The sequence below is a fragment of the Triticum aestivum genome, chromosome 1B (genome assembly GCF_018294505.1).
Source record: "Triticum aestivum cultivar Chinese Spring chromosome 1B, IWGSC CS RefSeq v2.1, whole genome shotgun sequence".
Taxonomy (NCBI): domain Eukaryota; kingdom Viridiplantae; phylum Streptophyta; class Magnoliopsida; order Poales; family Poaceae; genus Triticum; species Triticum aestivum.
Genome location: NC_057795.1, coordinates 102,791,011 through 102,818,964, shown reverse-complemented (window position 1 = coordinate 102,818,964; position 27,954 = coordinate 102,791,011). Strand labels below are relative to the sequence as shown.

Below are 27,954 nucleotides of genomic sequence, written 5' to 3'. Positions count from 1 at the left end.
CAACAATGGGGGAAGAAGATGAGCCGGTAATGCGGGAAGAAGTTGAGCCGGCAATGCGGGAAGAAGCTGAAGAAGAGGCATCAGATGAGCCCGTTGATGATCTAGGTCGGGCCATTGCCGATGCAAAGAGAAACTGCGCAAGTGATTTGGAGAAGAAGAAGTTGCAGCGCATGTTAGAGGATCACAAAAAATTGTTGTACCCGAATTGTGTAGGTGACAAGAAAAAGCTGGGCACCACACTGGAATTGCTACAATGGAAGGCAGAGAATGGTGTATCTGACAAGGGATTTGGAAAGTTGCTGGTAATGATAAAGGATATGCTTCCAAAGGACAACGAATTGCCCGAGAGTACGTACGAAGCAAAGAAGGCTGTCTGCCCTCTAGGGTTAGAGGTGCAGAAGATACATGCATGCCCTAATGATTGCATCCTCTACCACGGTGAGTACGAGGATTTGAATGCTTGCCCGGTATGTGGTGCATTGCGTTATAAGATCAGCCGCGATGACCCTGGTGATGTCGAGGGCGAGTGCCCCAGGAAGAAGATTCCTGCCAAGGTGATGTGGTATTCTCCTATAATACCACGGTTGAAACATTTGTTCCAAAACAAAGAGCATGCCAAGGTGATGCGATGGCACAGAGAAGACCGTAAGAAAGACGGAAAGTTGAGAGTACCCGCCGACGGGTCGCAGTGGAGAAAAATCGAAAGAAAGTACGGGAAGGAGTTTGCAGATGACGCAAGGAGCGTATGGTTTGGTCTAAGCGCAGATGGCATTAATCCTTTTGGGGAGCAGAGCAGCAACCATAGCACCTGGCCTGTGACTCTATGTTTGTATAACCTTCCTCCTTGGTTGTGCATGAAGCGGAAGTTCATTATGATGCTAGTGCTCATCCAAGGCCCTAAGCAACCCGGCAACGACATTGATGTGTACCTAAGGCCATTAGTTGAAGAACTCTTACAACTGTGGGATGGAACAGGTGTACGTGCGTGGGATGAGCACATGGTGGAAGAATTTGACCTAAAGGCGTTGCTGTTCGTGACCATCAATGATTGGCCTGCTCTCAGTAACCTTTTAGGACAGACAAACAAGGGATACCGCGGATGCATGCACTATTTGGATGATACCGACAGTATATATTTGAATAGTTGTAAGAAGAATGTGTACCTGGGACATCGTCGATTTCTTCCGAGCAGGCATCCCGTAAGAAAGAAAGGCAAGCATTTCAAAGGTGAGGCGGATCACCGGACGAAGCCTCGCCACCGTACTGGTGCTGATGATATGGTCAAGGATTTGAAGGTGATATTTGGAAAGGGTCCTGGCGGACAACCTGTTCCGAAGGACGCTGACGGACGCACACCCATGTGGAAAAAGAAATCTATATTTTGGGACCTGCCATATTGGAAAGACCTAGAGGTCCGCTCCGCAATTGACGTGATGCACATGACGAAGAATATTTGCGTGACCCTGCTTGGCTTCTTGGGCGTGTATGGGAAGACAAAAGATACACTTGAGGCACGGGAGGACCAGCAACGTATGCACGGAGAAGACGGCATACATCAGGGTCATGCAAGCTACGCTCTTACCAAAGAAGATAAGGAAATCTTCTTTGAATGCCTGCTCAGTATTAAGGTACCGTCTGGCTTCTCGTCGAATATAAAGGGAATAATAAACATGGCAGAGAAAAAGTTCCAGAACCTAAAGTCTCATGACTGCCACGTGATTATGACGCAACTGCTTCCGGTTGCATTGAGGGGGCTTCTACCGGAAAACGTTCGATTAGCCATTGTGAAGCTATGTGCATTTCTCAATGCAATCTCTTAGAAGGTAATCGATCTAGAAAGCATACCAAGGTTACAGAATGATTTGGTGCAATGTCTTGTCAGTTTCGAGTTGGTGTTCCCACCATCCTTCTTCAACATCATGACGCACGTCCTAGTTCACCTATGCGAAGAGATTAACATTTTGGGTCCTGTATTTCTACACAATATGTTCCCCTTTGAGAGGTTCATGGGAGTCTTAAAGAAATATGTTCATAACCGTGCTAGGCCAGAAGGAAGCATCTCCAAGGGCCATCAAAATGAGGAGGTCATTGAGTTTTGTATTGACTTTATTCCTGACCTTAAGCCGATTGGTGTTCCTGAATCGCGGCATAAGGGCAGACTGGATGGAAAAGGCACGCTAGGAGGGGAACAAATAATATGTATGGACGGACATTCTCTCACTGAAGCACACTACACAGTTCTACAGAATTCCGCCTTGGTGGCTCCGTATATGGATGAACACAAGAATTTGCTACGCTCCAAACACCCGGAGCGGTCTGATGACTGGATTACACATGAACAAACCAGGAGTTTCGCCAGCTGGTTGCAGACACGTACCATGCATGACACCTCTATTGAAGATGACCTGTACTTGCTGTCCCAGTTACCATCTTCGAATATAATGACTTTCAAAGGGTACGGGATAAATGATAATACATTTTACACGATCGCCCAAGATAAGAAGAGCACCAACCAAAACAGTGGTGTCCGCTTTGATGCAGAAACCAAGACGGGAAAGGAAACATATTATGGTTATATACAGGACATATGGGAACTTGACTATCGACGTGGTTTAAAGGTCCCTTTGTTTCGGTGCAAATGGGTCAATATGACATGAGGCAGGGTAACGGAAGACCCGCAGTACGGAATGACAACAGTGGGTCTCAACAATCTTGCGTATGCAGACGAACCATTTGTCCTAGCCAATGATGTGGCACAAGTTTTCTATGTGAAGGACATGTCTACCAAGCCAAGAAAAAGAAAAGATAAGGAAGCGAATGCATCATACGATGAGCCAAAGCGGCACATAGTTCTTTCTGGGAAGAGAAACATCGTGGGAGTGGATGACAAGACAAACAAGTCAGAAGATTATGAAAAGTTTGATGAAATTGCTCCATTCACAGTGAATATTGACCCGAGCATCCCGTTAAATGATGAAGATTTTCCATGGTTACGGCGCAAAGGGACACACGCGAAGAAAAAGTTTCACACCCAAAGATCTGGGATGTGATCGGCTTCACTATCATCACTTTCTTCTGTATTTCACACCCAGAGGGGAATCTCTGTAATAGTTAGGGTAGTTATGTGTTTTGGCATTTGAAACGCGAAGAAATTTTATGTGCAAACAAATTCTTTCATGCCTTTACTGATTTTTAAAGTTAAGTTATTCACAAACTAGTGATTCACACTAATTTCAAATAATTCAAAATTTAAACTATTCAAATTTGAAAACTACGGGCACTAACAGAAAGTTTGTAATTTTTTGTACCTAAAGCAAAAATATTCACAAAGAAACTCTAAATACACAAAAAAAACAACACAAAAAAATAAAGCAAAAATAAAAATAAAAAAGCCCGCCTACTAGGCCAGAGCGGCCTGCATACGACTAGAAACCCAACCCGTCGTTGGGCCAGGATGCAGGCCCGCAAAGGCCAAGTGGGCCCACAGGGCAGCAAAGAACACGTAGGCCCAGTAAGCCTGCTTTGGAGAGGAGCTCGAGAGAGCGACCGCACGGGGGTTTATAAACCAGTGCGGTCGCCCCTCGGCTAGCGAGGTGGGACTAAACTTGCCGCACTGCACCCGCGCCAGCGCACCCCCTTTAGTACCGGGCCGTGGCACAAACCGGTACTAAAGGGGGGGCCTTTAGTACCGGTTTGTGCCACCAGCCGGTACTAAAGGGGGTCGCTTCCCGCCACTTGGGCTAGCCAAAACTGGCCTTTAGTACCGGTTGGTGTCTCCAACCGGTACTAAAGGTGCCTTCTATATATACAACACTTCGAAAAATTTCATTCTCCCTCTTGTTTCTTCCTCTGTTTCCCCATTGAAGCACCGCCCGCCCCGATCGATCGACGCCGTCACCGCACCCGTCGCCGTCGCCGCCCCCGTCCCCGTCGCCGCCCCCGTCGCCGTCGCTGCCCCCGTCCCCGTCGCCGCCCCGGGCCCGTCCCCGTCGCGCCGTCCCTGCGTCGCCGCCCCCGCGTCACGCCCCGGCCCGTCGCTGCCCCCGGCCGTCGCCTCGCCTTCGCCGTCGCCCCGCTGTGAGCTCTCCCCCTCTAACCCCTCTCCCTCGCCCTCGGCGGCCACCATGGGCGCCGCCCCTCCCCGAGCCCATACACACACACACAAGCATGATGAACACACACACACACACGTATATATGTATGAATGCATGTATATATTAGTATATACGTATTTTGTATGTTTAATTAGTTTAGATTTTTTAGATTATTGTTTTTTCACTAGTATATATGTATGAATGCATGTTAGATGGATATAATTAGTGTTTAATTAGTATGGAATTTTTTATATAATGTTGTTTTTTTGTTTTTTAATGGATGTATAGAAGTTGTTTTTTCTGTTTTTAGTGTTAGATGCTTAATTAGTATGAAATAGCATATAGAATTTTGACATATGCAATGATAGCATAATTAGTGTTATATAGAAATGTTAGTTATCAAAATCCAATCATTAAAAAATGTTACTTTTTGCGGGCATATAGCTAGTATTTGTTCTCGACGATGCCCGGCCCGCATCCTCGCCGTCGACCCTTCCGCGACGACGTCCGGCTGACCCATGTCCGGGACTGGGCTCCGCCGGGCTGGCACTGGGAGGTGCTGCCTGGAGGGGCGCGCCGCTTGATGAGGAACCCGGCCCCAGGTCCCGTCGTCGACCCTGATCTCGTTTGGTTGCGTTCGCGTGGGCCATTTTCGGTGCGGAGGGAGCCGGCCCAGCCGGGGGTGGTACGTCGCCGTGTCACGGAGGAGGACGAGCACGTCCATCGCTACATGGTTGCGTTAGAGGGCGGCATGTTCTCCAATACCTGGTAGTTTCTTCAGGGATCTCACTTCAGCTATGATCCTGTGTGGGTTCCTTCTCTTTGGGTGTCCACCGCCCGTGCCGTAGGAACCGCGAGTGTCCTAGATTCTTCTGTAGTATTCGATCTTTATTAGCTAGCTAGCCAGTGATGTATTCGATATTATATCTATTATTCGAGACGATGTATTCGAGATTATATCTATTATTCGAGATGATGTATTCGAGATTATATCTATTATTCGAGACGATGTTTTCGAGATTATATCTATTATTCGAGACGATGTATTCGAGATTATATCTATTATTCGAGACGATGTAATTTGAATACTAAATTGTTTTATATTTCTTTTGGATTAGTTAAATAAAAGCTATGGCGGACAATACCGGCAGAGAGGGAGAACAGGCCATGTTCGATATGATACGCCATCCTCACGGGCCAGATGATGATCAGAATGAAGAAGATTATGACGGCTCCGAATTTCTAAACAACACCGGAGAGGGTGATATGATATTCGATCGCGACGACCGAATTGATGAAGTCATGAACTATGATTATGATGATGACGAAGAAAATGTTGATCTTGAAACAACAAAGACCGGCGAGGTATATATATTTATATAAGCAGGCATCTGGTGATCATCACATGTTTTAAATGACTTGAAGATATATTAACGAATCGATCTTTGTTCTTTCAGCCATCCGGATCGAGCAAATCTTCAGGCAAAAGGACGAAACGAGGCCCGAACAAAAAGTTGAAGGAGGGCGTAAAGTACAATATCGAGGCAATCAGACCTAATGGCGAACCATTAGCGCCTAAGAAGATTGCGGACAAGTTCGTTCGTCAGTGCGGAGTTCTTGTGAAGGACCAACTCCCGATCTCCCTTCAAGAATGGAGAGAGCCAGCAAAAGACAAAAGACAAAAAGACAAAGAGGACGCTGCTCCACGTCCAGATGTTACTTTTGTCGACAAAAAACAAAAAGATCTGCTTTGGGATACTCTCATGGAACATTTCACCCTACCAGATCATTTCACAGAAGCAGATGTGCAGAAAGTCAAGGACGCTGCTCTTAGGAAGATGGCGGTTGCATTCAAGAACCACAAGAATCGTGAATGGGACAAGTACGTCAAGGGAGGAAGGAAGACTCCAGTATTCGAGGGAACACTAGAGAACCAACGTGCTCATTGGGACGATTTCGTGAAATTCAAGGATTCGGAATTAGCTAAGGAACGGTCGAGAATAAACAAGAAGAATGCCGAAAAAAGGATAAGTTCCATAAGCTGGGGCCAGGTGGCTATGCGGTGGCAATGCCTAAGTGGGATAAGTCTGAGAAAGAGATGGAGGATGCAGGTGTCACTCCGGTTACTAAGAGCTGGCCCCCCAGGGTCAGGACTTGGTTCTATGCGCATGGGGGGGGAGTTGGACCCGAAGACAGGCAATGTTTCGACGAGGGCAAGTCTGAAGGGAGCCGACGATGCGATACTTGTTGCAATAGAAGAGGCACGATCGGGGGTGTTCCAGCCCAACAGAGAGAACGACGAGCTTACGCGTGCCCTGGGAAATCCTGAACACCCGGGAAGAACACGAGGCAAGGGCGCTATTCCGTGGTATGAGGGGTTTTCAGACTGGAACACCGACTACAGAACCCGTGCGAGAAAGAAGATTGCGGAGGAGAAGAAGAGGAAGATGGAGGAGGAGCAGAGGAAGCGGGACTATGAACGCCTTCAAGGCCTAGAAGCAAGTCAAGCGGAATTGGCAGTCAAATTCCAGCGGCAGCAGGAGCAGATCGACTCACTTACCCAGCAAAGGGGGTCTCAGCAGCTGCAGCAGCTAGCGAATGATCCAGCATTGGATAGCACCGCCCCATCCATGCCGAGAAGCAGCGTGGGTTCCGCCCCGGACGACGCAATGCTGGATAGATACCCCGTGGATGACATCACGGAGAACACTAACTGCGAGCTACACGTCAAAATGAAGAACATACCCATTAAGGTGGCGGACGCCGTTGCTTTTACAAATCCCCCCGAGGCAACCTTCCATTGCAACCCGATTCCAGCGGGCTATGCTCGTGTCTTGGTTGATGAGGTGGTGGACCCATATTCGGAGCTACAGCTTGACATTCCTGGAGGTGACGGCGAGCACTTTCTCGGAGAGGCCAAACATCGTATCATCCTATGGAAAAAGGATTGCATCATCTTTCGAAGGCCACCGACACCGCGTCAGCCGACTCCTCGTCGAAGTCCGCCACCGAGTCAGCAGACTCCCGCTCCTGCAAGTCCACCAAGTCCGGCAAAGTGTCAGGCCACTCCTCCTCCAAGTCCGGCAAAGTGTCAGGCCACTCCTCCTCCTCCAAGTCCGCCACAGCGTCAGACGTCCACTCCTCCTCCAAGTCCGGCACAACCTCAGGCCACTCCTCCTCCAAGTCCGGCACAGCTTCAGGCCACTCCTCCTCGTCCAACTCAGCCCCGTCAGCCGTCTCCGCCGCCTCAGCAATCGCAGAAGAGACACCCCGCAGCTATGGTGCGTAGCGGTACGAGTCGAGGTAGTACAGGAAGTACAGGCGGAGGCAAGCGATATAAATATGGTCCAAGCCTCACGCCTCTTCCGCAGAGGCCTTATGACAAGTCCGAGGAGGAAAACGCAGCCATATCGAAGGCCGAGGTGGAAGCCCATTTTGCACCGAAACCGCCACCCCGCCAAGGGAGAAAGTGCCTGAGGAAACGATTGACCACTTCATTCGTATGGCTCAACCACCAGCTCCCAAGCCTGTTGACACAGACTATGAGCGCCACATCAGGAAGTTAAATCGAGCACGTCTACGTAAGGAGGCGAGCTCGGGATCGAGCAAACAACAAGCAGCTGTCAAAAAATGCGGGAAAACCATTCCCCAGCTGGGAGAACAGGCGGCGCAATCGATCCCCTCGCTTGTTGTGCCAACAACACGTGACAGTACGCGCGCCCAATATTATTGTGGGCAAACAGTTTACGTTCCCGAGGTGGGCAATGTGGTAATAACCAAGGACCATATAATGCAGGCTGAAGTTCTCAACATCACTGTTGGACAACTCCTCGAGATCGAGCCCATGCCTGTGCTTAGAGAGGATGAAATAAAACGGAAATATGTCCGGGGCCAACCTTTGGTCGAGCCAGACAAGGTCAAGAACCTCCCAACGAGAATGTATGAATTGCATCAATGGTACATGAACATTACCAAGATTTCAGATCGATTGTCCCTCATGGTGAATGTCAAGGAGGAGCATTACTTCCATGAGAAAGCTCTGTCCGTTGAGTATTCTGAACTGTTTCAGTTATACAATCAAGACGCACTCGACAAATCTATCGTCAGTTGCTATTGTCTGTAAGTGATTTCTTTCTGTAATTTAAGTCTCAAGCTAGCTGTAGTGATCCTTTTGATCAATCATTACCTGTAATTATCCTCACTATATTCTTTTCTGTGGTATTATGCAGGATGAAGATGTATGAAATGAGAAAAGGTGGACGCTTTGGCATTGGGTTCATTGACCCAAACACCGTTAATGAATACACATGGCTAATAAATCCACATCATCAAAAGGACGTAGAGGACAACATGCTAGAGTTCTTGAAGCGCCTCAAATACAATGAAGATATACTACTTCCTTACAACTTCCAGTGAGTCACACTGTCTTGTACTACAAATTCTCTGTTTTTGCCTACTAGCTAGCTACATGTTTTTGCTTACATATGCCCGCTTAATTAAGACATGCAAACGTGTGTGCATGCAGATTTCACTGGATCTTGTGTATCATTAAAGTTGACGCCGGAACAGTTGAAATACTGGACTCACTACTCAAAGAAAATACTGACTATAACATCTTGTTTGGGATAGTCAACAGGTAATTTCAATCATTATTAACTATATATCTCGGCCTATTTAGTTCGTCATTTCATGATATGAACTATTTAATAACCCCTTTATTCATTTTCTTTGTCGGCGGGCAGGGCTTGGGCAAGGTTCATCAGCGTCACGGAAGGCGAATGGAAAAAAAAGCTTAAATGGTTTCGACCCAAGGTAAGTAATTAAGTAGTACTAGCTAGCTAGCTAGCTGCCATCTCTTTAATTATCATGCTTGATTAATTATTATCTGATCAAATTCCATTCTCGTAAAGGCCCTGAAGCAGGCGCAGGGGACTGATCTGTGTGCATTCTGCGTTTGCGAGAACATTCGCATGATGGCGTCCGAAAGGAGCAGATCTCAAAGACAGGAATGGGTACGCTTGTCAGAACACTATTCACAATTTTTACACCATTATCGATATCTAGTCACACAACTAATACACATGCATATTGATCTCCTTCTTAACAGTTCAGAGAGGTGCGGGAGAAGCTCCTAGAAACGGAGCGCGTAGAAGCACTTCAAGAGGAAATAGCGGGATTTTTGCTCGACCAGGTCATAAATCCGAAGGGAGAATACTATTACCCGCTACCGCCCCCATGAAAACCACTTCCAATTGTCATCGTGCTCCGAAGGCACCAATTAGGCTAATGCCACTGGCTCCGAAGGCAACATGCATATGTAGGAGAAATTGTATATAGCTATACATGTGTGTATGTGTGAATTAATTAATATGGTGGTTTGTGAGACATTGATGATATATATATGCATGATTGGTTCTACTAGAAATTCTATTTATATATATATATATATATATATATATATATGCATAACATGTACAATGTGTAGTATCGTAAAATACCAGCAAACGAAAAAGAATTAAAATGGAAACACAAAATTAAATGAAAAAGAAATCATAAAACTAAAAAAAACCCAAACCTTATAGTACCGGTTGGTCTTACCAACCGGTACTAAAGGGCTCCAGGCCCCCGGAGCTGGCTCGTGCCACGTGGTTGCCCTTTAGCACCGGTTCATGCTGAACCGGTACTAGGGGGGGCTTTAGTGCCCACACTTTAGTGCCGATTATGGAACCGGCACTAAATGGCCTTACGAACCGGTGCTATTGCCCGGTTCTGCACTAGTGCATGTATATAGGCATCACGTCCAAAACAAGTAGATCGAAACGATTCTGCATCTACTACTATTACTCCACTCATCGACCGCTATCTAGCATGCATCTAGAGTATTAAGTAAAACAGAGTAACGCTTTAAGTAAGATGACATGATGTAGAGGGATAAATTCATGCAATATGATAAAAACCCCATCTTGTTATCCTCGATGGCAACAATACAATACGTGCCTTGCAACTCTTTCTGTCACTGAGTAAGGACACCGCAAGATTGAACCCAAAGCTAAACACTTCTCCCATTGCAAGAACTACCAAACTAGTTGGCCAAACCAAACGGATAATTCAAAGAGACTTGCAAAGATAACTCAATTATACATAAAAGAATTCAGAGAAGAATCAAATATTATTCATAGATAAGCTGGATCATAAACCCACAATCCATCGGTCTCAACAAACACACCGCAAAAAGAAGATTACATCAAATAGATCTCCACAAGAGAGGGGGAGAACATTGTATTGAGATCCAAAAAGAGAGAAGAAGCCATCTAGCTAATAACTATGGACCCGAAGGTCTGAAGTAAACTACTCACACTTCATTGGAGAGGCTATGGTGTTGATGTAGAAGCCCTCCATGGTAGATGCCCTCTCCGGCGGAGCTCCGGAACAGGCCCCAAGATGGGATCTCGCGGATACAGAAGGTTGCGGCGGTGGAATTAGGTTTTTGGCTCCGTATCTGATCTGACGGGGGTACGTAGGTATATATAGGAGGAAGGAGTACGTCGGTGGAGCTCCGAGGGGCCCACAAGGCAGGGGGCGCGCCCAGGGGGGCGCGCCCTCCACCCTCGTGACCGCCTCTGGCACTTCTTGGAGTAGGGTCCAAGTCTCCTGGATCACGTTCGGTGAGAAAATCACGTTCCCGAAGGTTTTATTCCGTTTGGACTCCATTTGATATTCTGTTTCTTCGAAATACTGAAATAGGCAAAAAACAGCAATTCTGGGCTGGGCCTCCGGTTAATAGGTTAGTCCCAAAAATAATATGAAAGTGGAAAATAAAGCCCAATATAGTCCAAAACAGTAGACAAAGTAGCATGGAGTAATAAAAAATTATAGATACGTTGGAGACGTATCAAGCCTCTTCCTCATCCTCTGGGAGTTCCTTCCTAAGAATGTAAGCAATGTATGACACTGTCCAGTCGGGAGTGATGACCAAAACCTCCATGACTAAGTCAACCACGGCTGGGATTTCAACTTTAGTCGGATCTGTGGCGCTCTTGGGCTGCGGTGACTCCTCAGTGAAAGGATCTTCCTGAACTGAAGGTGAATGAATATGTTCCAGAAACACGTTTCAGGGAATGGCCTCTCTCTTTGAACCTATCTTGGCTAACTCATCTGCAGCTTGATTTTTCAGTCGGGGAATGTGGTGGAGCTCCAACCCTTCAAACCTCTTCTCCAGCTTTCTCACTACGTTGCAGTAACCAGTCATGGCTGGGCTCCTGACATCCCATTCCTTCATCACTTGGTTGACCACCAAATCTGGGTCGCCATAGACCATAAGGCGATGGACGCCGAGTGATATGGACATATGCAACCCGTATAGGAGTGCTTCATATTCGGCTTCGTTATTGGAGGAATCAAAATGAATCTGGAGAACATAACTGAGCCTGTCTCTGCGGGGAGATACCAAAACTACTCCAGGGCCTAAACCATTCAGCATCTTGGAGCCATCAAAGAACATAGTCCAATGCTCCGAGTGAACTTGAGTCGGCAGTTGCTGCTCAATCCACTCGGCAAGGAAATCTGCAATAGCTTGGGACTTGATAGCCTTCTTTGCCTCGGACTTGATATCTAATGGAAGGAGTTCAATCGCCCATTTTGTTACTCAACTAGTGGCGTCTCTGTTATTCAGAATTTCGGATAGTGGCGCGTCGCTGATGACTGTAATGGAGTGGTCAGAGAAATAGTGCGCGAATTTCTTCATGGTCATGTATATTCCATAGACAAGCTTCTGATAATGTGGGTATCGTTGCTTGGATGGAGTCAAAACTTCAGAGAGATAATAGACCGGGCATTGAACCTTGTAAGCTTTTCCATCTTCTTCTCGCTCGATCGTGAGTACTATGCTGACAACTTGTCCAGTGGCTGCAATATAAAGCAGTAAAGGCTCTTTGCTGATTGGTGCAGCGAGCACTGGCTGGGTGGAAAGCAGGGTTTTGAGCTCTGCAAACACTGCGTCAGCTTCATCAGTCCACTTGAACTTATCAGACTTCTTCATCAGTCGGTAAAGAGGCAATGCCTTTTCACCGAGACGAGAAATGAATCGACTTAGGGCGGCCAGACAACCAGTCAGCTTCTGAACGTCATGCACTCGCACGAGGCGTTTCATTCGGAGGATGGTATCAACTTTTTCTGGATTGGCGTCGATCCCTCGTTCGGAAACGAGAAAACCGAGTAACTTTCCTCCTGGAACTCCGAACATGCATTTTGACGGATTAAGCTTGATATCGTACCTCCTCAGGTTGGCAAAGGTTTCTGCAAGGTCAGTCAATAGGTCGGAACCTTTGCGAGACTTGACCACAATATCGTCCATGTATGCTTCCACATTCCGACTGATTTGAGTGAGCAGGCACTTCTGAATCATTCTCATGAATGTGGCTCCGGCATTTTTCAAACCAAAAGGCATGGTAACATAGCAAAAGCACCCGAATGGGGTGATGAAGGCTGTTTTTATTTCATCGGGACCATACAGTCGGATCTGATGGTATCCGGAATACGCATCTAGGAAAGACAAGCGCTCGCACCCTGGAGTTGAGTCGACAATCTGATCGATGCGAGGGAGAGGGAAGTGATCTTTCGGGCAGGCCCGATTGATATGCTTGAAATCGATGCACATACGGAGTGAATCATCCTTCTTAGGAACCATGACTACATTGGCTAACCACTCGGAGTGGTAGATTTCACAGATGAACTTTGCTGCCAACAGTCGAGCCACTTCTTCGCCAATTGCTTTCCTCTTCTACACGGCAGACCGCCGAAGATGCTCTTTGATGGGTTTTACTTTGGGGTCGACACGCAAACAGTGCTTAGCCAGTCCCCTGGGTACACCTGGCATGTCAGAGGGTTTCCATGCGAAGTTGTCCCAGTTCTCACGGAGGAACTGGATGAGCACTTCTTCCTATTTGCTGTCGAGCGTCATTGAAATTTGAGTCGGCGCAGCGTTGGGATCGGTCGGGTGAATATGAATAGGCTTCGTTTCACCAGTCGACTGAAATGCAGAGTCTGTAGCGGGCTTCTTGGCTTGAAGCAAATCACTCGGAGCCGCACTCTTCTAATACTCTTGCAATTCGACTGCTGCCATCTGAGCATCGGCGATTTTGGAACCTTTCTGAAAGCATTCCTCCGCCTTCTGTCGATTGCCAGTTACTGTTATCACACCTTTGGGGCCAGGCATCTTCAGCTTGAGGTACACATAACATGGTCGGGCCATAAAACGTGCATAGGCTGGCCTGCCCAAAATGGCATGATAGGCGCTCTGGAAATCCACGACTTCAAATGTCAACTTCTCCTTTCGGTAATGCTTGGAATCACCGAAAACCACGTCGAGGGCGATCTGGCCGAGTGATTCGGCTTTCTTCCCAGGGATAACACCGTGGAAACTCATGTTGCTCTTACTAAGTTTGGACATCGGAATGCCCATCCCCTTCAAGGTCTCAGCGTAAAGGATGTTCAGGCCACTGCCACCATCCATCAGTACTTTGGTCAGTCGAGTGCCCCCAACCACAGGGTCGACCACCAGTGCTTGCCTCCCAAGGGTGGCCACACGAGCTGGATGGTCCGACTGGTCGAATGTGATGGCCGTCTGAGACCATCTCAGATAGGCGGTCTTCTCCGTGGGGGCGACCATGTTCACTTCTCTGTTGATGACCTTCAATCGACTCTTGCTTTCAACATCAGCAAAAATCATCAGAGTGAAATTGACTTTGGGATAACCATCATCTTCCTCTTCATCTTCCTCCTTGTCCGACTCATTTTCCTTCTCATTGGGCAGTTTCTCTCGGAACTGCTGGATCAGGAGTCAACACTGCCGAGTGGTATGCTTCGGGTAAATCAGATTACCTTCCTCATCTTTCTTCGTGTGGATGTGGCATGGAAAATCCAGCACATCATTTCCTTCCTTATCCTTCACCTTCTTAGGGGGCCAGGGCCCCTTAGGTTTTCCCTTAAACTTTCCTTGATTCACTGCTGCGATCTCTCCAGGAGCTGCTGGCTCGGCTTTACGCTTCTGCTTCCGACTGGAGTTACCTCCACCGGCGTCTTGGCCGACCGGTTTGCTCTTCCCGCTACGGAGTCGATCCTCTTCTTCCCCGTTAGTGTACCGGGTGGCTATCTCCATCATCCGAGCCAGAGTCATATCTCCAGTCCGACCGAATTTCAAGACCAAGTCCCTGTACTTGACGCCTTACTTGAAGGCGCATACAGCTTGATTCTCTGAAACATTCTCGACGGTGTGATGCAAAGTGGACCATCTCTGGATGAACTCCCTCAAAGTCTCATTCGGCTTCTACACACAATGCTGCAGCTCGGGCAACCCTGCTGGTCGCTTGCACGTGCCCTCGAAAGTTCTCACGAACACTTGGGATAGCTCTTCCCAACTGTGAATACTGCCTGGAGACAACTGAGTTAGCCACGCTCGGGCCGACCCCTCCAACATAAGAGGGAGATGCTTCATTGCTATCTCGTCGTTGCCGCCCCCAATCTGCACAGCCACTCGGTAATCTTCAAGCCAAGTTTCCGGCTTGGATTCACCGGTGAACTTACTGACCTCGGACGCTAACCTGAAGTTGGGTGGAATCACTACTGCTCTGATGGCTCTGTTAAAACACTCGGGACCAGAAACATGCACTCGACTGCCACTTGGACGGTCTCTGCCTGGGTCTTCTCTGTGCGCCCTATTTCGGTCAACCAGGCCTTGAACGAGGATAGATCTCGCGTCAAAGCCAGGTTCCCTTGGGTCGACTGAAGCTCTGCGCTCACCACTATGACGGTGCCTGTCATTGTTCCGCCGAGGCACATAGGACGCACTCCTCGGGGGAGGCGTGGGTCCTCGACGACAATTGTCACGGTCGAGTGGATGATCATATTGCCTACGCCCTTCACGCCGCGGAGGTGATCTGGGGCTGTGAGCCGACTGAACCGTGTCCGCTGCAACGGATCTGCTGCGGATCCTGTTTCGCGACTGAGATACTGCTGTATTCTACTCTCCTGCCGCCCTGAGCAGAGCCCGGATTTGCATCAACCCTCTGCCAGCCTCTGACTGGGAGGGTTGGATCGACTCTGCTATGCGTGCTGCGGCTGTGAGATTCTGAATCGGAGTGCGGCATACCTTAGGTGGAGGCGGAAAGAGTTGTCGTTGACTGGACTCATGGATCCGCTCCTGAGCGCGCTCGTCGAGAGCCCGCTGGAGGTTATCCAGTCAAGTGCCCTCAGCCAAATTAGCTAAGCGCACCTCCTCCAAGGCCCGAGCCTCGGGGGTTTCCCCTACGATGGGGGTGTGGAGTGCATCCATGTTCGGGCGACGAAGTTCTTCCCTCTGCTGAGAAGAGAGGGGCTCGGGTCGGTATTCCTCGTGGGCGTGCGACGGATCGCCGCCTCCGTCTCCACCGCCCTCGCGGCGGAAACTAGGTGGGCTGTGTCCAGGGGAGCTTCTTGGAGCCACGCGGAGTCGTCGGCGACGAAAACGAGCGCGCCGAGTCGGATCTCGCGGCCCTCAGCCAATCCGCCGCCGGAAACCATGATGATGGTGATCGGAAAAACTTGCAACTTCACCACTAAGTCGCTAAGATACCTGCCCCAAGGTGGGCGCCAACTGTCGTGGTTCTAAACCTGACAGTAGAAAGGGGGGTAGGTATGGAAAGGCAAGATCTTAGCTGTGGTGAAGATGTACACACGAGATTTACGAGTTCAGGCCCTTCTCTGAGGAAGTAATAGCCCTACGTCTCGGTGCCCGGAGGCGGTCGATTGGATTATGTGTGTTGTATTAAAAAGAGTGCGAACCCTTGTGCCAGAGTAGGGGGGTGGCTTATATAGAGTGCGCCAGGACCCCAGCCTGCCTCCATTACAAGGGAACTAATGTACATAAAGTAAGGGGTGTTACTGATAACGCCGGCATTAAGTACTCTTAATGCCCATGAAGACTAAGAAATGAATATCTGGCCGTTGCGCGTCCTACCGACTCCTGGTATTTGATGTAGTCGAGTGGTTCCCATATGGTCGAGTGAAGGTAGAGAATTCTGGTCGAGTGATTGTATCGTCGAGTGGATTCTTGGTCTTCTCATCTTCTGGGGTATTGATCTTGGGTAGGGTGTGTAGGTCAGGCCTATGACCCTACCCTAGGTCTGTATCCTCATCAGGCAGTTGCAGGCAGCTTTGCAGAGGGCACTCCGTGCAACGGTAGAAGGCTGTCTGTAGCGACCGGATTTTTAGCGCTACAGATCATTGGTAATTCTACCGACGGACGTTTTCTCTCTCTTCGTTCTCTCTCCTCCACATCATCTGAAATCCTAATTGTCATTCCTCACCGACAGCTGACTAGACACGCTTGTACATGCACTAAGAGAGGTCGACCCTTCATATTCCTGAACGGCCGAGATTATATAATGGTTATTAAACACGTTTTTGTACAGTGGCGTATATTATTTTCAGTCGATAACTGTGGATTGTCTGACCTTGTGACCGAGCGAGGAAACAGTAGTCAGTACTGCTCACCAGACGACACTGAATCGCCAACAACTGCGTTCATCATGTCGCCGGCGACTTCTTCCGCGGTGGGTACCCTATCCGGCGGTCTCCTTCCCCACGATGCACATCGCCGGCGACCCTTCCTAACCGCCCGCCTTCTCCCGCCGCGCTGGTCTAGGCTCCAGGTCAACGCGGCCCGTCATCGCCGCCCGGCCACTCCCGCGCGCGCCCAGAGCGCTCCCTCCCCAGGTCCGGGACTCCTCTACCCCCTCGCCGGGACGCGATGTTTACGCCTCCGTTCGGGTCCTTGATCGAGCTCATTTTTTTTTCATCCATCGCCTTTTCAGGGTACCTGCCGGACTCGGAGTTCTACAAGATCGAGGCCATCCTGAGGTCAGTGCGTCAGCATACCAGTGAGCTTCGGGGCCTTCCTGGTTTGTTTGTAGATTTGACTTACCCATGGTGAATCGTGCCGAATTGGTGCAGGCCATGGAGGGTGTCGCACGTCTCGTCGGTGAGTGCGGCTACTGTTGCAAGCCGTCTGTCAAGTTCTTTCACGTACGCGAGGTGTTCGTTCAAATAGCTCCACGGAAATTCTGCAGGGTTTGCTAGAAATGGGGATCAGAGGCGTGACGGTGTCTGATGTGCGGGGTTATGGGGCGCAGGGCGGGTCGACGGAGCGGTACGAAGGTATTGGCCCGGCTCGTGGTTGTGGCGCCTAAATTGCTGAACTCTATTTCAGTGTTTGTGATTCGTCGTGTATAGTTTCTGCTTCCATCAGTTGTGATCCTTGTGTTTATGTGTTCCCTAGAGCTAACGTTGCATTGTATTGTGAAAGGAATGGGTCAGTGATTGTCGTTAGAAATGGTTTTCATTAACGATTAACAAATCATTACCACACCCCCTTGAACGTGGTCATGTTAGTTCCCTCCAGTCCCCCATTTGGTAAAAAAGGCTGTAATTTGCTTTGCCTGATTTTGTTGATTGTATTGTTCTGTGCTGGGATATCCTTTGTGGTTTGTATGTTTCTGTTTTAAAGAAGCTGCAGATATTCAGGGACTGGAAGCAACCCTTGATTATTACAAATGTTGCACTTGAGATTACATTTTAATTTCTTTTGATGTAGTATATTGGCTTGAAATATCTGTAACACAGTTCCTACTTCACATTATTGCACCATTTTCTCTATTTTCTGTATCAAACATTCGAGCATCTTGATGGTTGGTTATGAGTACAAGCCAATTGCAACAACTAGAATGAGTTTGAATCACACCCAAGTTGATAGCAGTAGAAACCAGGTGAAGCTTTGAGAAGTTATATTGATGTTTCTCATTAGTACCTTCCTCTCTTACATTTCCATTCTTGTTTTATTTAGGTCCTTGAGGAATGTTAACAACTAAAGATTGAACACAGTCTTATACTCTGTATATGCTTAAGTGATATTAGTACACTGAGCAACTCATATGAAATTAGGTTCTGTATATGTAGAAACATATATTGGACTGATTATTAGTTCAAGTCAACTATCTCACAAAATATGGATTTATTCTACTGCTGTTTATGTCATGTTTCTTGGGAAAGTGGATACCCATGAGCAAAATATGACCTGAAAAGATAATGGGCAAGCAGGAGAAAGTATTGCAACAACTTCAGGAGGAAATGGCTGGGAATTAGAGAAACATCGGGATAAAGACATGGATTCTTCTGAGTAATTTTGGCATTCGTATCAGTATTGTCATTTTACATGCCTAATTGATCAAGTATATTAATCCTTAGTGCTATTCAGTAACTACTTTACCTTATGCAGTTCTAAGTTCTTATGCTGATGCTTGCTCATTGTTGGTTTGCAGGGTCAGAATTTTCAGAAGATACATTTATTGCTAAAGTTAAAATGGAAATAGTCGTGTGCAAGGAGCAGGTAATAGCTTGTTTTTTTTATTAATCCTGAAAAAGAAAGTACACATCTTTAATACCCTCTGGTTGAGATAGCTGATCATAGCATCGAAATGATATAATTTTCTCTGTGATACAAATAGTTACCTTCCTTCTCTATGATACAATTTGTTTTGCTGTTCACTTATACATAGAGTATTGTTAAAATATTTGTGCTGTCCATTCTGTGTATCTCTTTGAAGGTTTTGTTTTGCATTATGTTAATGTGTTTTTGCACTGTCCAGGTTGAGCCAGTAATTGACAAAATAATTGAGAAGGCCAGAACTGGAGAAATTGGCGATGGAAAGATATTCTGTAAGTGCAAAGTTTTCTTGGCAACTGTTAGAAGTCTGCAATCACTCTGTCGGGTTTAATCTTATTTCCATACAGTCGTTACTGTCATTTAGTATTTGGCACTCTGAAATGTATATATCCGCAGACGGTTATCTTATTTCCACAGTACCGAACTACTCCCTCCGTAACATAGTATCCCAATGTTAGAGTACGTAATGGGCCTAATGGGCCCATTAGTCTTGGGGTTAATTAGAGATAAGGGTCGCTTGCTTAGGGGTCAAGTAAGCCTTGCTTGGGAGTCAAGTAAACCTCTCTATATAAAGAGAGGAGATGTATCAATCTAATCAAGCAAGAATTAAGAAGGAAATCCCTTCCCTCTTGCCCGGCCGTGGGCAAAAAGGCCCCCGGCCGGCCCTCTCGCGTCCTCCTTCTAGCAACGCCATAACACCCAATGCTTTCCCACAGCTGATTTGTGTTTTTAGAAACCTAGGAATCATGATCTCTAGTACTCCCTCCATCCCAAAATTCTTGTCTTAGATTTGTCTAGATACGGATGTACCTAATACTAAAACTTGACTTGATACATCCGTATTTAGACAAATCTAAGACAAGAATTTTGGAACGGAGGGAGTACCTTAGACGCACCTCATCATGATCTCTATGCTTAGGCCTCATTTGTTTTTTCTGCACTTTTTCCCAGTGATACCCGTCGCGGACGTTGTAAGGATACGCACCGGCGAACGCGGAGTGCACGCGGAGAGGATGGTCGGCGGTCTGTCAGACAAGCTGCCCCCGGTGATCACAATATCATGAGTAGAACTCGACTGCTCTTGCTGCCTGTATCTGCAAGCGCATCCCTCAGGTTGGTTGCTTGTGGCCGTGTGTGTGGCTTGACCTTTGGGGAATAATAATGTGTATGTAACATTGTGTGTTCTGTGTTGGCACGAATAAATCGGCACCGGCATCCATACGGTGGGTGGCGTTGCTGAATGTGGTGGTTACTGTGGTTCGTGTGCCCAATGTGGTGACTGCAAACTCCCTCTTGGTGAGAAGGTGAAAATCTGGATGTAATTTGTGCCAGTTCAGTCTAAGCTTCATTTCCTTTCGCGTGGCTAGGTATCAATCGACCGAGACTTGATTAAGTCCCAAGCGACATAACATGGAAAAGAAAATTTTGCACGGATAAAATCACACTAATATAACATGGACTAGGACATGCCAAGTCTGATTTAGCAAGTTGTTTCCTTTTAACTTATGGGAGTGAATTGTCAAAAAAAAAAAAAACTTACGGGAGTGATTGACATGGCGCGCCGCCTCCATCAGACACGTGGAAGCGTCGAGGGATCTGGACTCTCGCCACGGAAGAGAAGCGTGACGTACAGGCAAGTTGACTTCCAGTTGTGCGTGCACTGTGTCGGACATGAGTCGGCTGAAGCTAGAGGTTGGTAGGAGCACACCGGACGCGGCGACATCGCCCGTGAACGCCGCCACGTACGTCGTGGCATGGCCACCTTTGCATTTGGCACAGAAAACACACGCGTTTGGCGCAAAGGTGGCCAAGCGAGGTTATCATCAGTATCATACACGATGACAAGCGAAATACGACTGATTTTCGAGGCACCAGCAATATAATTACCCAAGTCATATCTACGTCGAATAACCTTTACCTCGGAGCAGGGCAGAGAGTTGACGTACCTGAACCTGAGCACGGGGTCAATCCATCAAGCATGGATGATGGACGATGCAGACCCATCACCCATGCATGAGTGGCTCTGCGCCGATCTGCGCGGAGACTCCCGGCACGTGTCAACCCGAATCGCATTGCAGTCAAGCAAGCAAGCAAGCAGTTCAGAAACAACAACATGCAAGCAACACGTTAATTCTCAAGCGTGCAATCTTCGTTGAACTCCGAACCTCCTTTTCCCCACGAGTCAATCCAAGCCCAGCCGTCCGATGGGTGGATCCATTGCCATCTCGACGGAGCAGAGAGGGATACGGCAGGCAGGCGAGATCCTATACGCGTCAACTCGATTCGTCAGTGATGAGTAGTGGTTAAACTAATCGGGATCTCATCTCAGTTTAACCGGATCTCATGTAAAGCAGCAGTGCGGGCCTAGGGTTGGCTCTCTACTAACTAATTCTCTATGTAGTAGTATGTGCATATCGATCATTGTAGATTGTAGGATCTTTGCTAATGACGAGAACACGCGTTGAGCGTCACATTGTTTTCAAAATCAGTACTGGTACCTTTTTAACCTTTCTATCTGCCACTGTGGATTGACTTTTGACAGTTGACACTGGAGAGATGGCCAACGATAATTTCGGTCCAGAGTGATTAGACAAGTTTCATATAGCACAAAAACGGCTCTATTACTCAACGAGAGGATAAGAAAACATTGATTTGATGGCCACCAAAAGTTGATTGAGAAATAGCTTTCTCTAAATCAAAATACATAGCTACCCCCTTTAAGATATGAGCGTTTGATGGTGGGAGTCAATTGGTACTCTCAATGGGAAAGTATCAGGCAAAAGTTTTCCAGATTTTTGAAGAAAAAAATCACAAAGCTACGTGTGTACTTAAGATCTGTTAATAAAACCGGCCCTTTGTGGCTTGTGCAAAAGACAACAAACACGTCTTCATTTTACTTCTGGCTGTTGAGTTTTCACTTCAATCAAAAATAGGAAATTGTTGCTAGTGGGGCGTGAGAGAGATTGACGTGCCACTTAGCTTCACCTTTTCGTTTTTTCACGTCTCCTTGCTGTTCCTTTTGCAGTTCCACCAAAGTCGCACGCTTGTTCTTCTTGGCAACTACAGATAATGATTAAGCCAGCTTTGCAACGGCATTACATCACTAAAGAAGCAATTTCATATCTTGGGCTCAGTTCAAAAGTCTTTGAATTGACTGAGCTAACTTTTTTGAAAGTGCTCGTCGTTTTAACGAGCAAACAACCTCCTTTTTTTTAACAAGGGCACTAGCTTAGCCTTGTTTCACTAATTTATAAAAAGAACAAATATCAACATTTTTAGCTACCTGAAGTTTTTGCAAGTCTTAGTCAGCTAAGATGGACATCATACACAAAACTGCATGTACCATAATGGAACTGCAGTAATATCAGTTCCGTTATGGCACCGTGTAGTAATGTTTTTGGCAACGATGATGGCGTTGAGAGGAACTCTGGTCGCGGCTCGGGCTTCGGTAGTCGGATCTTCCCGGCGTGTCCGAGGTGCTCTTTGGGGCACGGTCGGCGCAAGTCCTGCATATTTCCCTTGTGATGATCGTCGTCAGAGTCGGAGCTGTCGGCTGTTCGCGCGTGTGGCCTTCTGTTGGCATGTGCCGTCATGGTTTCTGTGCAGCTGTTTGCGGGTTGGCTTCGACGATGAAGGTCTACGGTGAAGTCGGAGTCGCCCGTTCGGAGGTAGCCGGTGATGATGATGACGCTTGCGACTGCTCGGCGGATGTCTTTCCCTCTTTGTAGCTCTGTGATCCCATGTCGGTGGCCAGGTTGACCGGTGGTACCCATTTTATGTGGGTTGGATTGTATCGGTTTTAGCCCGGTTTTCCGTCAATTAACCGGGCAATTCTCACTCCTCCTTAATTAATGAAAATGGCAAGTCTTTTGCCTCATTTCAAAAAATAAAATAAAATGTTTTTGCATACAGAATAATCTAGTAATATCGATAAGATGCCACTGACACTGGGCATCTGCAATGCAGCAATATTAAAAACTAGTCAAAACATCGAGGATGTTAAAAAAAGAGCTACGATGATCCACGGCATGCAGCAAAGCTGACCATCCCTTGAAAACATGTGGACTGTGAGAATGGTTCTCCAAAAAGCAAGGTGAATAAGGCGCAAGCTTCGTCGTTATTAAACCCAACCACTTAGGGCCAGATCATGGGTTTTCAACTTGAAGATCAAGTTCGATCCTACTCCAAACAATGTCTTCAACAATGTACCAATGCGAAAACATCCGGATTAATCTGACCAAGGACGCCAGAAGGGCTCCCCCGCTCCCCCGCTCTAGGGTTCCTCCCCCCCCCCCCCCCCGCCGGCCTTCCTAGGCCCCGCCACCACCGTCGGCCGCCAGCCGTCCCGGCCCCCTCCCCCCCTCTCCCTTCCCCCGGATCCGCTCCGCGCCGCCTCCCCGGGAGGTGGCCGGGGCGACGCGAACCCCACCCTCCTTCGGCCGCCCCCGTTTCTCCTCCCCTCCCTGCCGCCGCCGATGGGCGCCCCCGGCGCTGGCCGGATGGTGTTGGCGGCGGCAGGGCCTGCCTGTCCCCGCGTGTGCGGCTCCCTGCCCGGGGCATGGGGGCGGCGACGGTGCTCCTCGGCTCGATGACGGGACGGCGTCCCGGCTGCGGTGGCCGGCGACACGCGCGGTGCTGGTGCGGCTCCTTGGCGGGGTGGCGCAGGTTGGCCGGTGGCGCGCCCCCCCGGCCCAGATCAGGGCCCGCGGGCCCCATCTGTGTCCTTGCGGGCCGGCCCCCGACGTGGCTTCATCGTCATCTGTGTGGTGAGGAGGAGGAGCAGCTCGGACGGGGGGCAGCGACGCCGACGGCGTGCCAGCTGCGGCGCGGAGGCGGGAGCTGTCCGGGCCTCTGAGGGCCCGGCCGGGCCTGTGGGGCTACGGGCCCGGTAGGCTCCTGCTTTGACGTCCGGTCGGCTACCGTCGTGGACGGTGGAGGTGGGGCCCTCCAGTATGCTGACGGTGCTGCTGCCCTAGTCCCGGCTCCCCTTCTCGTTGTGCAGCCATCTTCGCAGTGCCATGGTGAGACAGTGGGGGAAGCTTCGTGTCCGTGTTGGCTCAGGGTGATGGTCGGTTTGGTGGCGAGCTCCGGAGTGCCTGAGGTGGAGGATGGGATCAGGAGAAATCCATGTTGGCTTGGCCGACACCGACGCGGTGGCGCCTGAGGGTACCATCGGACCTTCCTGGAGGGCGTCGGGGCTACCCTTCCTCTATCCTCACCGCGTACCGGGGGAAACCCTTGGCAGCAGCGTCGTCGTCGTCGCGTCCCTTCTTGGAGGTGTTGATGGGTACCGGCGCTTCGGAGTCTCGAAGCTTGGGGGCGATTTCCGGTGGACGCAGCGGTCGCGAAGCTTCGTCGTTTTTGTTGATCCGCCGTTATCGACATTTGTGTCTTTTCTTTTTTCTCTTTTTTTCCTTTTGGGCATGTTTGTGCTGCTTCCGCTCCAGCATCTATCGTTGGTTGGTGTAATACAAAGCAGGGGAAACCCTTTTTCGTAAAACATCAGGATTGATAGGTACAACCAATTAATGTCAGACTTAGGGTTTTGACCACGGAGTCGGATATCGGCACTCTAGGAAGCAACACCAAAATGAAGCCACATGAGTTACCCTTACCGTTTGCTGACCGAACGAAGGCAAATCCAGCGTGCACCGTCTGATGAGAGGGGAAGGCCTCTAACACCGCCAATATCCCAGATTTTGGGACGCTCAAACAAGCTGCACCTTTATCACGCCACTGGTAGATCTGGGCATGGCCTTGGCCCCCAAACGAATTCTTTGCGCGCCACCACTTTCTTAGCTACAAGCTGACACCACTAGCTCTGCCACAACACATGTATACTGCTAAAGCACCATACACCGACACGAGTTGGTTGGCACGAGCCACAAGATGCCGGGGGATTCCTCGCTCGAGGTCAGATGAGACCCGCCATGCCGTTGGGAATTGCGATCCACAGACCAAGTGGCCAGTCATGGAACTATTTCCGCACACTGCTTCCGCCACGCCACATCATTGTTGTTGACCCCGCTACCCACCGTTGCTATGCATCATGCCGACACTACAACCGACTACCTCCTCTCCCAATGCTACTCGGCTGCCTCCACCATGAGGAGACCCGTCACCCCTTTTATCAACATTCGCGAGACTTCGCCCAACATCCCGCCGTGGAGGCAGCGAGGTGATGGAGGAGATGAGGAGGAGGGGAGGGGACTACGATCGAGGGTTCGCCCACAGAGTCGCATGGAAGGGGCGACTTGAGGTACATGACATATGGTATCTCTCTGGTGATCACAATTTAAGCTTGTATTGTATGTGCAGTGATATAGGATGATCATGGTTGGATCTTGGCCCAAAAATCTTGAAAATAGAACCATGATTTAAGAAAGCTGAGTGGGCTTGCAAATAGATGACCACTTAGAAAATACACTCATTCCAAAAGAAGGAACTTAGAAAATACAGATACATGTTAATCAGGTTGGCAAGAGTCTGGCATAAACACCAACCGAGATCAAACCGGTGTTACCTACCCATTTGCAACTAGATCTTTGTGTTAGCTATTAACCATCCTATTACCAATATATGCGCATCAGTGCATGGACATCTAAGCAAGTTCAATGAATCTGTGAGGTCAGACATTGTTCTGTTGACTTTTGTTAGCACATCAGTTTGGCATGTTAATTATTTTTTTGCCTATGGCTGAGCCGACTTTGAATTAACCCTGGCATCACGGGATGCATGCGGAGATGCCCCGAAAAGGATTCTTCGACCTAGACATTCTAGAAACAAAACGACCCAGTAGCTGTCACCAATACTACAACATATATACTCTAAACTAATCTGCCCCGTTTGTCTTACTACGTGTCACCAAGTCAAAGCTTTGACCCATGCATGCGTGCATGTTGCATTAGCAGCAGCCACCGCGCGCTTTGACAACAAATATCATTGTTGACAATGCAATATTGAGAGCATTTCAATGCTTGATGGCAACATTTGGGCAGCTAGCTGCTACATGTTGAAGTAAAATACACATCCAACACTACTGCTGATGCTCCTGCTACTAGCACTACTTCTCTGAGTTAACCCTTAGTCCAAGTGACGGCTAGTCGTAAAGAAACCATACTCTTTCAGAAATACATGACACTGCAATTTATTCCTTAATTTTGTACCCTGATATCTACAGAATTATTCAATCATGAGAAACATTACCGCTGGATTGCTACTACAAGCTGGAGTACTATCAAAAAACACATCTACATTTGTTAATATTTTATTTCACAAATTGACTTGTACTGGAGATAGCATTTTGAGTATGAGCCGTGTATGCAGGAGACGAAACCGTCAAAACTTGAAAATGATAAAACTCCAAAACTTGAACAGTGGCATTTGGCCAAGTATGGCGCAAACGTTCGTCTATAGTGTCTGTCACCTAACGTGCCATTATTAATGAGAGAGGTGAAACCAACATCGTACTCCTCCTATAGCTAAGCCATGTATTCAGATGCTTAACACGAACACTTGGTTGACCAATTAACATCAGTGCATCTGTCTCATTAGTTTAAGTGATTGATTCTCATGTCAAACGACAGGCTGACTTAAACATTTGGTCGAAGACGTTAGTGGATCCTACCATCCGACATTAGTAAACGACTTATATTTCCCTGGCAATGGCATCATGCAGGACAGGGACTACAGCTAAGGAATTGATCCAGTGCACACGCTGGTCAAAATTTGTAGTAAGAGAGAGGTCATCAGGAATTAAGTGGATGATTAAACAATTAAACAGAGGTCTTTTGGCCAAGTCAAAGAGGCTGCGGGTCACATGCTTAATCATTTGGAATATTACATCTCAATTGCTTAGGCAACCTTAAGCCACGAGCTGTGCTGAGCAACTAAATTAAATATTGGTGTTTGAAGTGGGATCAAGTTGTCACAGAGAGGACAAAAGTAGTTTGCCAACATTTGTTTTCTAGTTATACAGTTTGGTTGCAGACACATGGGCCATCTTAATTACTTGGTTCTAATTTTCTTGTGGGGTTTAATTTATGGTGCACTTACAGTATCATGACATACAGTTAAAAGAACAGAGAGAAAAGAAATGAAATGAATACTTGTTCAACATCTGTCCATGTGCCCCCCCCCCCTCCCCAAAAAAAAAACAATCCTTCTCACAGACAACCTCGTACACATGGAAGCATTTTCCCTCGTCCCTTCCTCCTGAGATACCTCGCGAGCTAGGGTGGCGGTGACAATCTACCTACTTCCTGGCGATACCACGGCCCCCTTTCCCTTCGTTTGTTGCTTCGGCGACGGTAAGGGGGCTGGTACCCCCACTGTTTCGGACCGGTAGTGGCAGGGTGGTATTTTTAGTTAGGTTTCTTTTCCTAGTCATCGCCGGTGAAGTGATGGCCCCGCCGTTGGTATGGAATAAATCATCCCAACCTCGTCCTAGTTTGATGGTGCTTCCTGGCATCGTTGGGAGGTGTGTGACGGGTGGTCTGCCCTAGACCTGGTTTCCCGATTGGGCTTTCTTTTCTATAGGTTTATCTCGTGGCTTTCCTGCACAATGGATGACATGGTTGTGCGTCTTGGTTCTTCGGCTCTAGTTCCGACCGACGAAGGTTGGCCAATTCATGCCTTGTTGGGGAACGTGCGAGAGTTGTGTTCCTCGACTCCGCCTGGTTGGATCTAGGGTGCCACACATGCCCTCTCTGACATTTTCTTCTTCGGGGCAGCGATCTGCTACGCAAATCGTGGTCATTGGCATCTTTTGGTATACATCAACGACTTACCAACCGTTGCTTCTACAAGCTCTTGGTTTTAACAAATGTGTTGCACCGAGCCGGATGCCCAAAGGCGGCAACCAGCTTTGCTCATGGCGCACCTTCAGTGAATGCAGGAGGAAGAAGACTTCGGCACACCTAACGATTTAGATGTATTTTTAAAATTTTGTAAGGGTGTTCTTGTAAAGATCTATTCTACTTAATATATGGCCTTTGGTCTTTTTGTTAAAAGAAAAAAAAAGAAATTCTTGTCGCAAAATTGTACAAGGGAGTGTGTTGGTAACTAGTGAGTACTTCGAATGAGGTTAGCCTGCATGGAGTATGAACACAAGTTAGTGCTCTTATCGCTTAAATCAAACTAGCAGGTTAGTTTGGTCAAAGTCTCTTTTACCATGCTCTGTTTTTCTTTGACTTAGAAATGTCCTCTGTTTTTCCAGTAAACTATAGCCAACTGTGAGAAGACGACCAGTAAGGTTATGAGGACTCGAGGAGACAAGTAGAGAACCAACCTGTCTCTGACGAAATATCAATGAGTTTAAGCACACATGCACTATAATAGCTATTCAGTGTCGTTTTATTTAAATAGGCTGCTTTGGCGCCGCCA

The 27,954-nt window shown here is 48.0% G+C and overlaps 1 protein-coding gene across 1 annotated transcript; it reads left to right on the top strand.

Moving 5' to 3' along the window:
• Nucleotides 1–16,548: 16,548 nt before the first annotated feature.
• LOC123110504 (nitrogen regulatory protein P-II homolog) lies at nucleotides 16,549–19,926 on the top strand. Its single transcript, XM_044531043.1, has 7 exons — nucleotides 16,549–16,844; nucleotides 16,943–16,988; nucleotides 17,082–17,109; nucleotides 17,198–17,285; nucleotides 18,446–18,513; nucleotides 18,773–18,842; nucleotides 19,522–19,926. The coding sequence occupies exons 1-7, from the start codon at nucleotides 16,658–16,660 to the stop codon at nucleotides 19,632–19,634; spliced, it is 600 nt and encodes a 199-aa protein (XP_044386978.1). The 5' UTR covers nucleotides 16,549–16,657; the 3' UTR covers nucleotides 19,635–19,926.
• Nucleotides 19,927–27,954: the final 8,028 nt, after the last annotated feature.

What these genes read in the sequence shown, in the direction of transcription:
- LOC123110504 (XM_044531043.1), top strand. Translation starts at nt 16,658, where the DNA reads ATGTCGCCGGCGACTTCTTCCGCGGTGGGTACCCTATCCGGCGGTCTC. An exon ending in AAGATCGAGGCCATCCTGAG is followed by an intron (nt 16,989 to 17,081) that starts GTCAGTGCGTCA and finishes GAATTGGTGCAG; the next exon opens with GCCATGGAGGGTGTCGCACG. An exon ending in GTCGACGGAGCGGTACGAAG is followed by an intron (nt 17,286 to 18,445) that starts GTATTGGCCCGG and finishes GTTGGTTTGCAG; the next exon opens with GGTCAGAATTTTCAGAAGAT.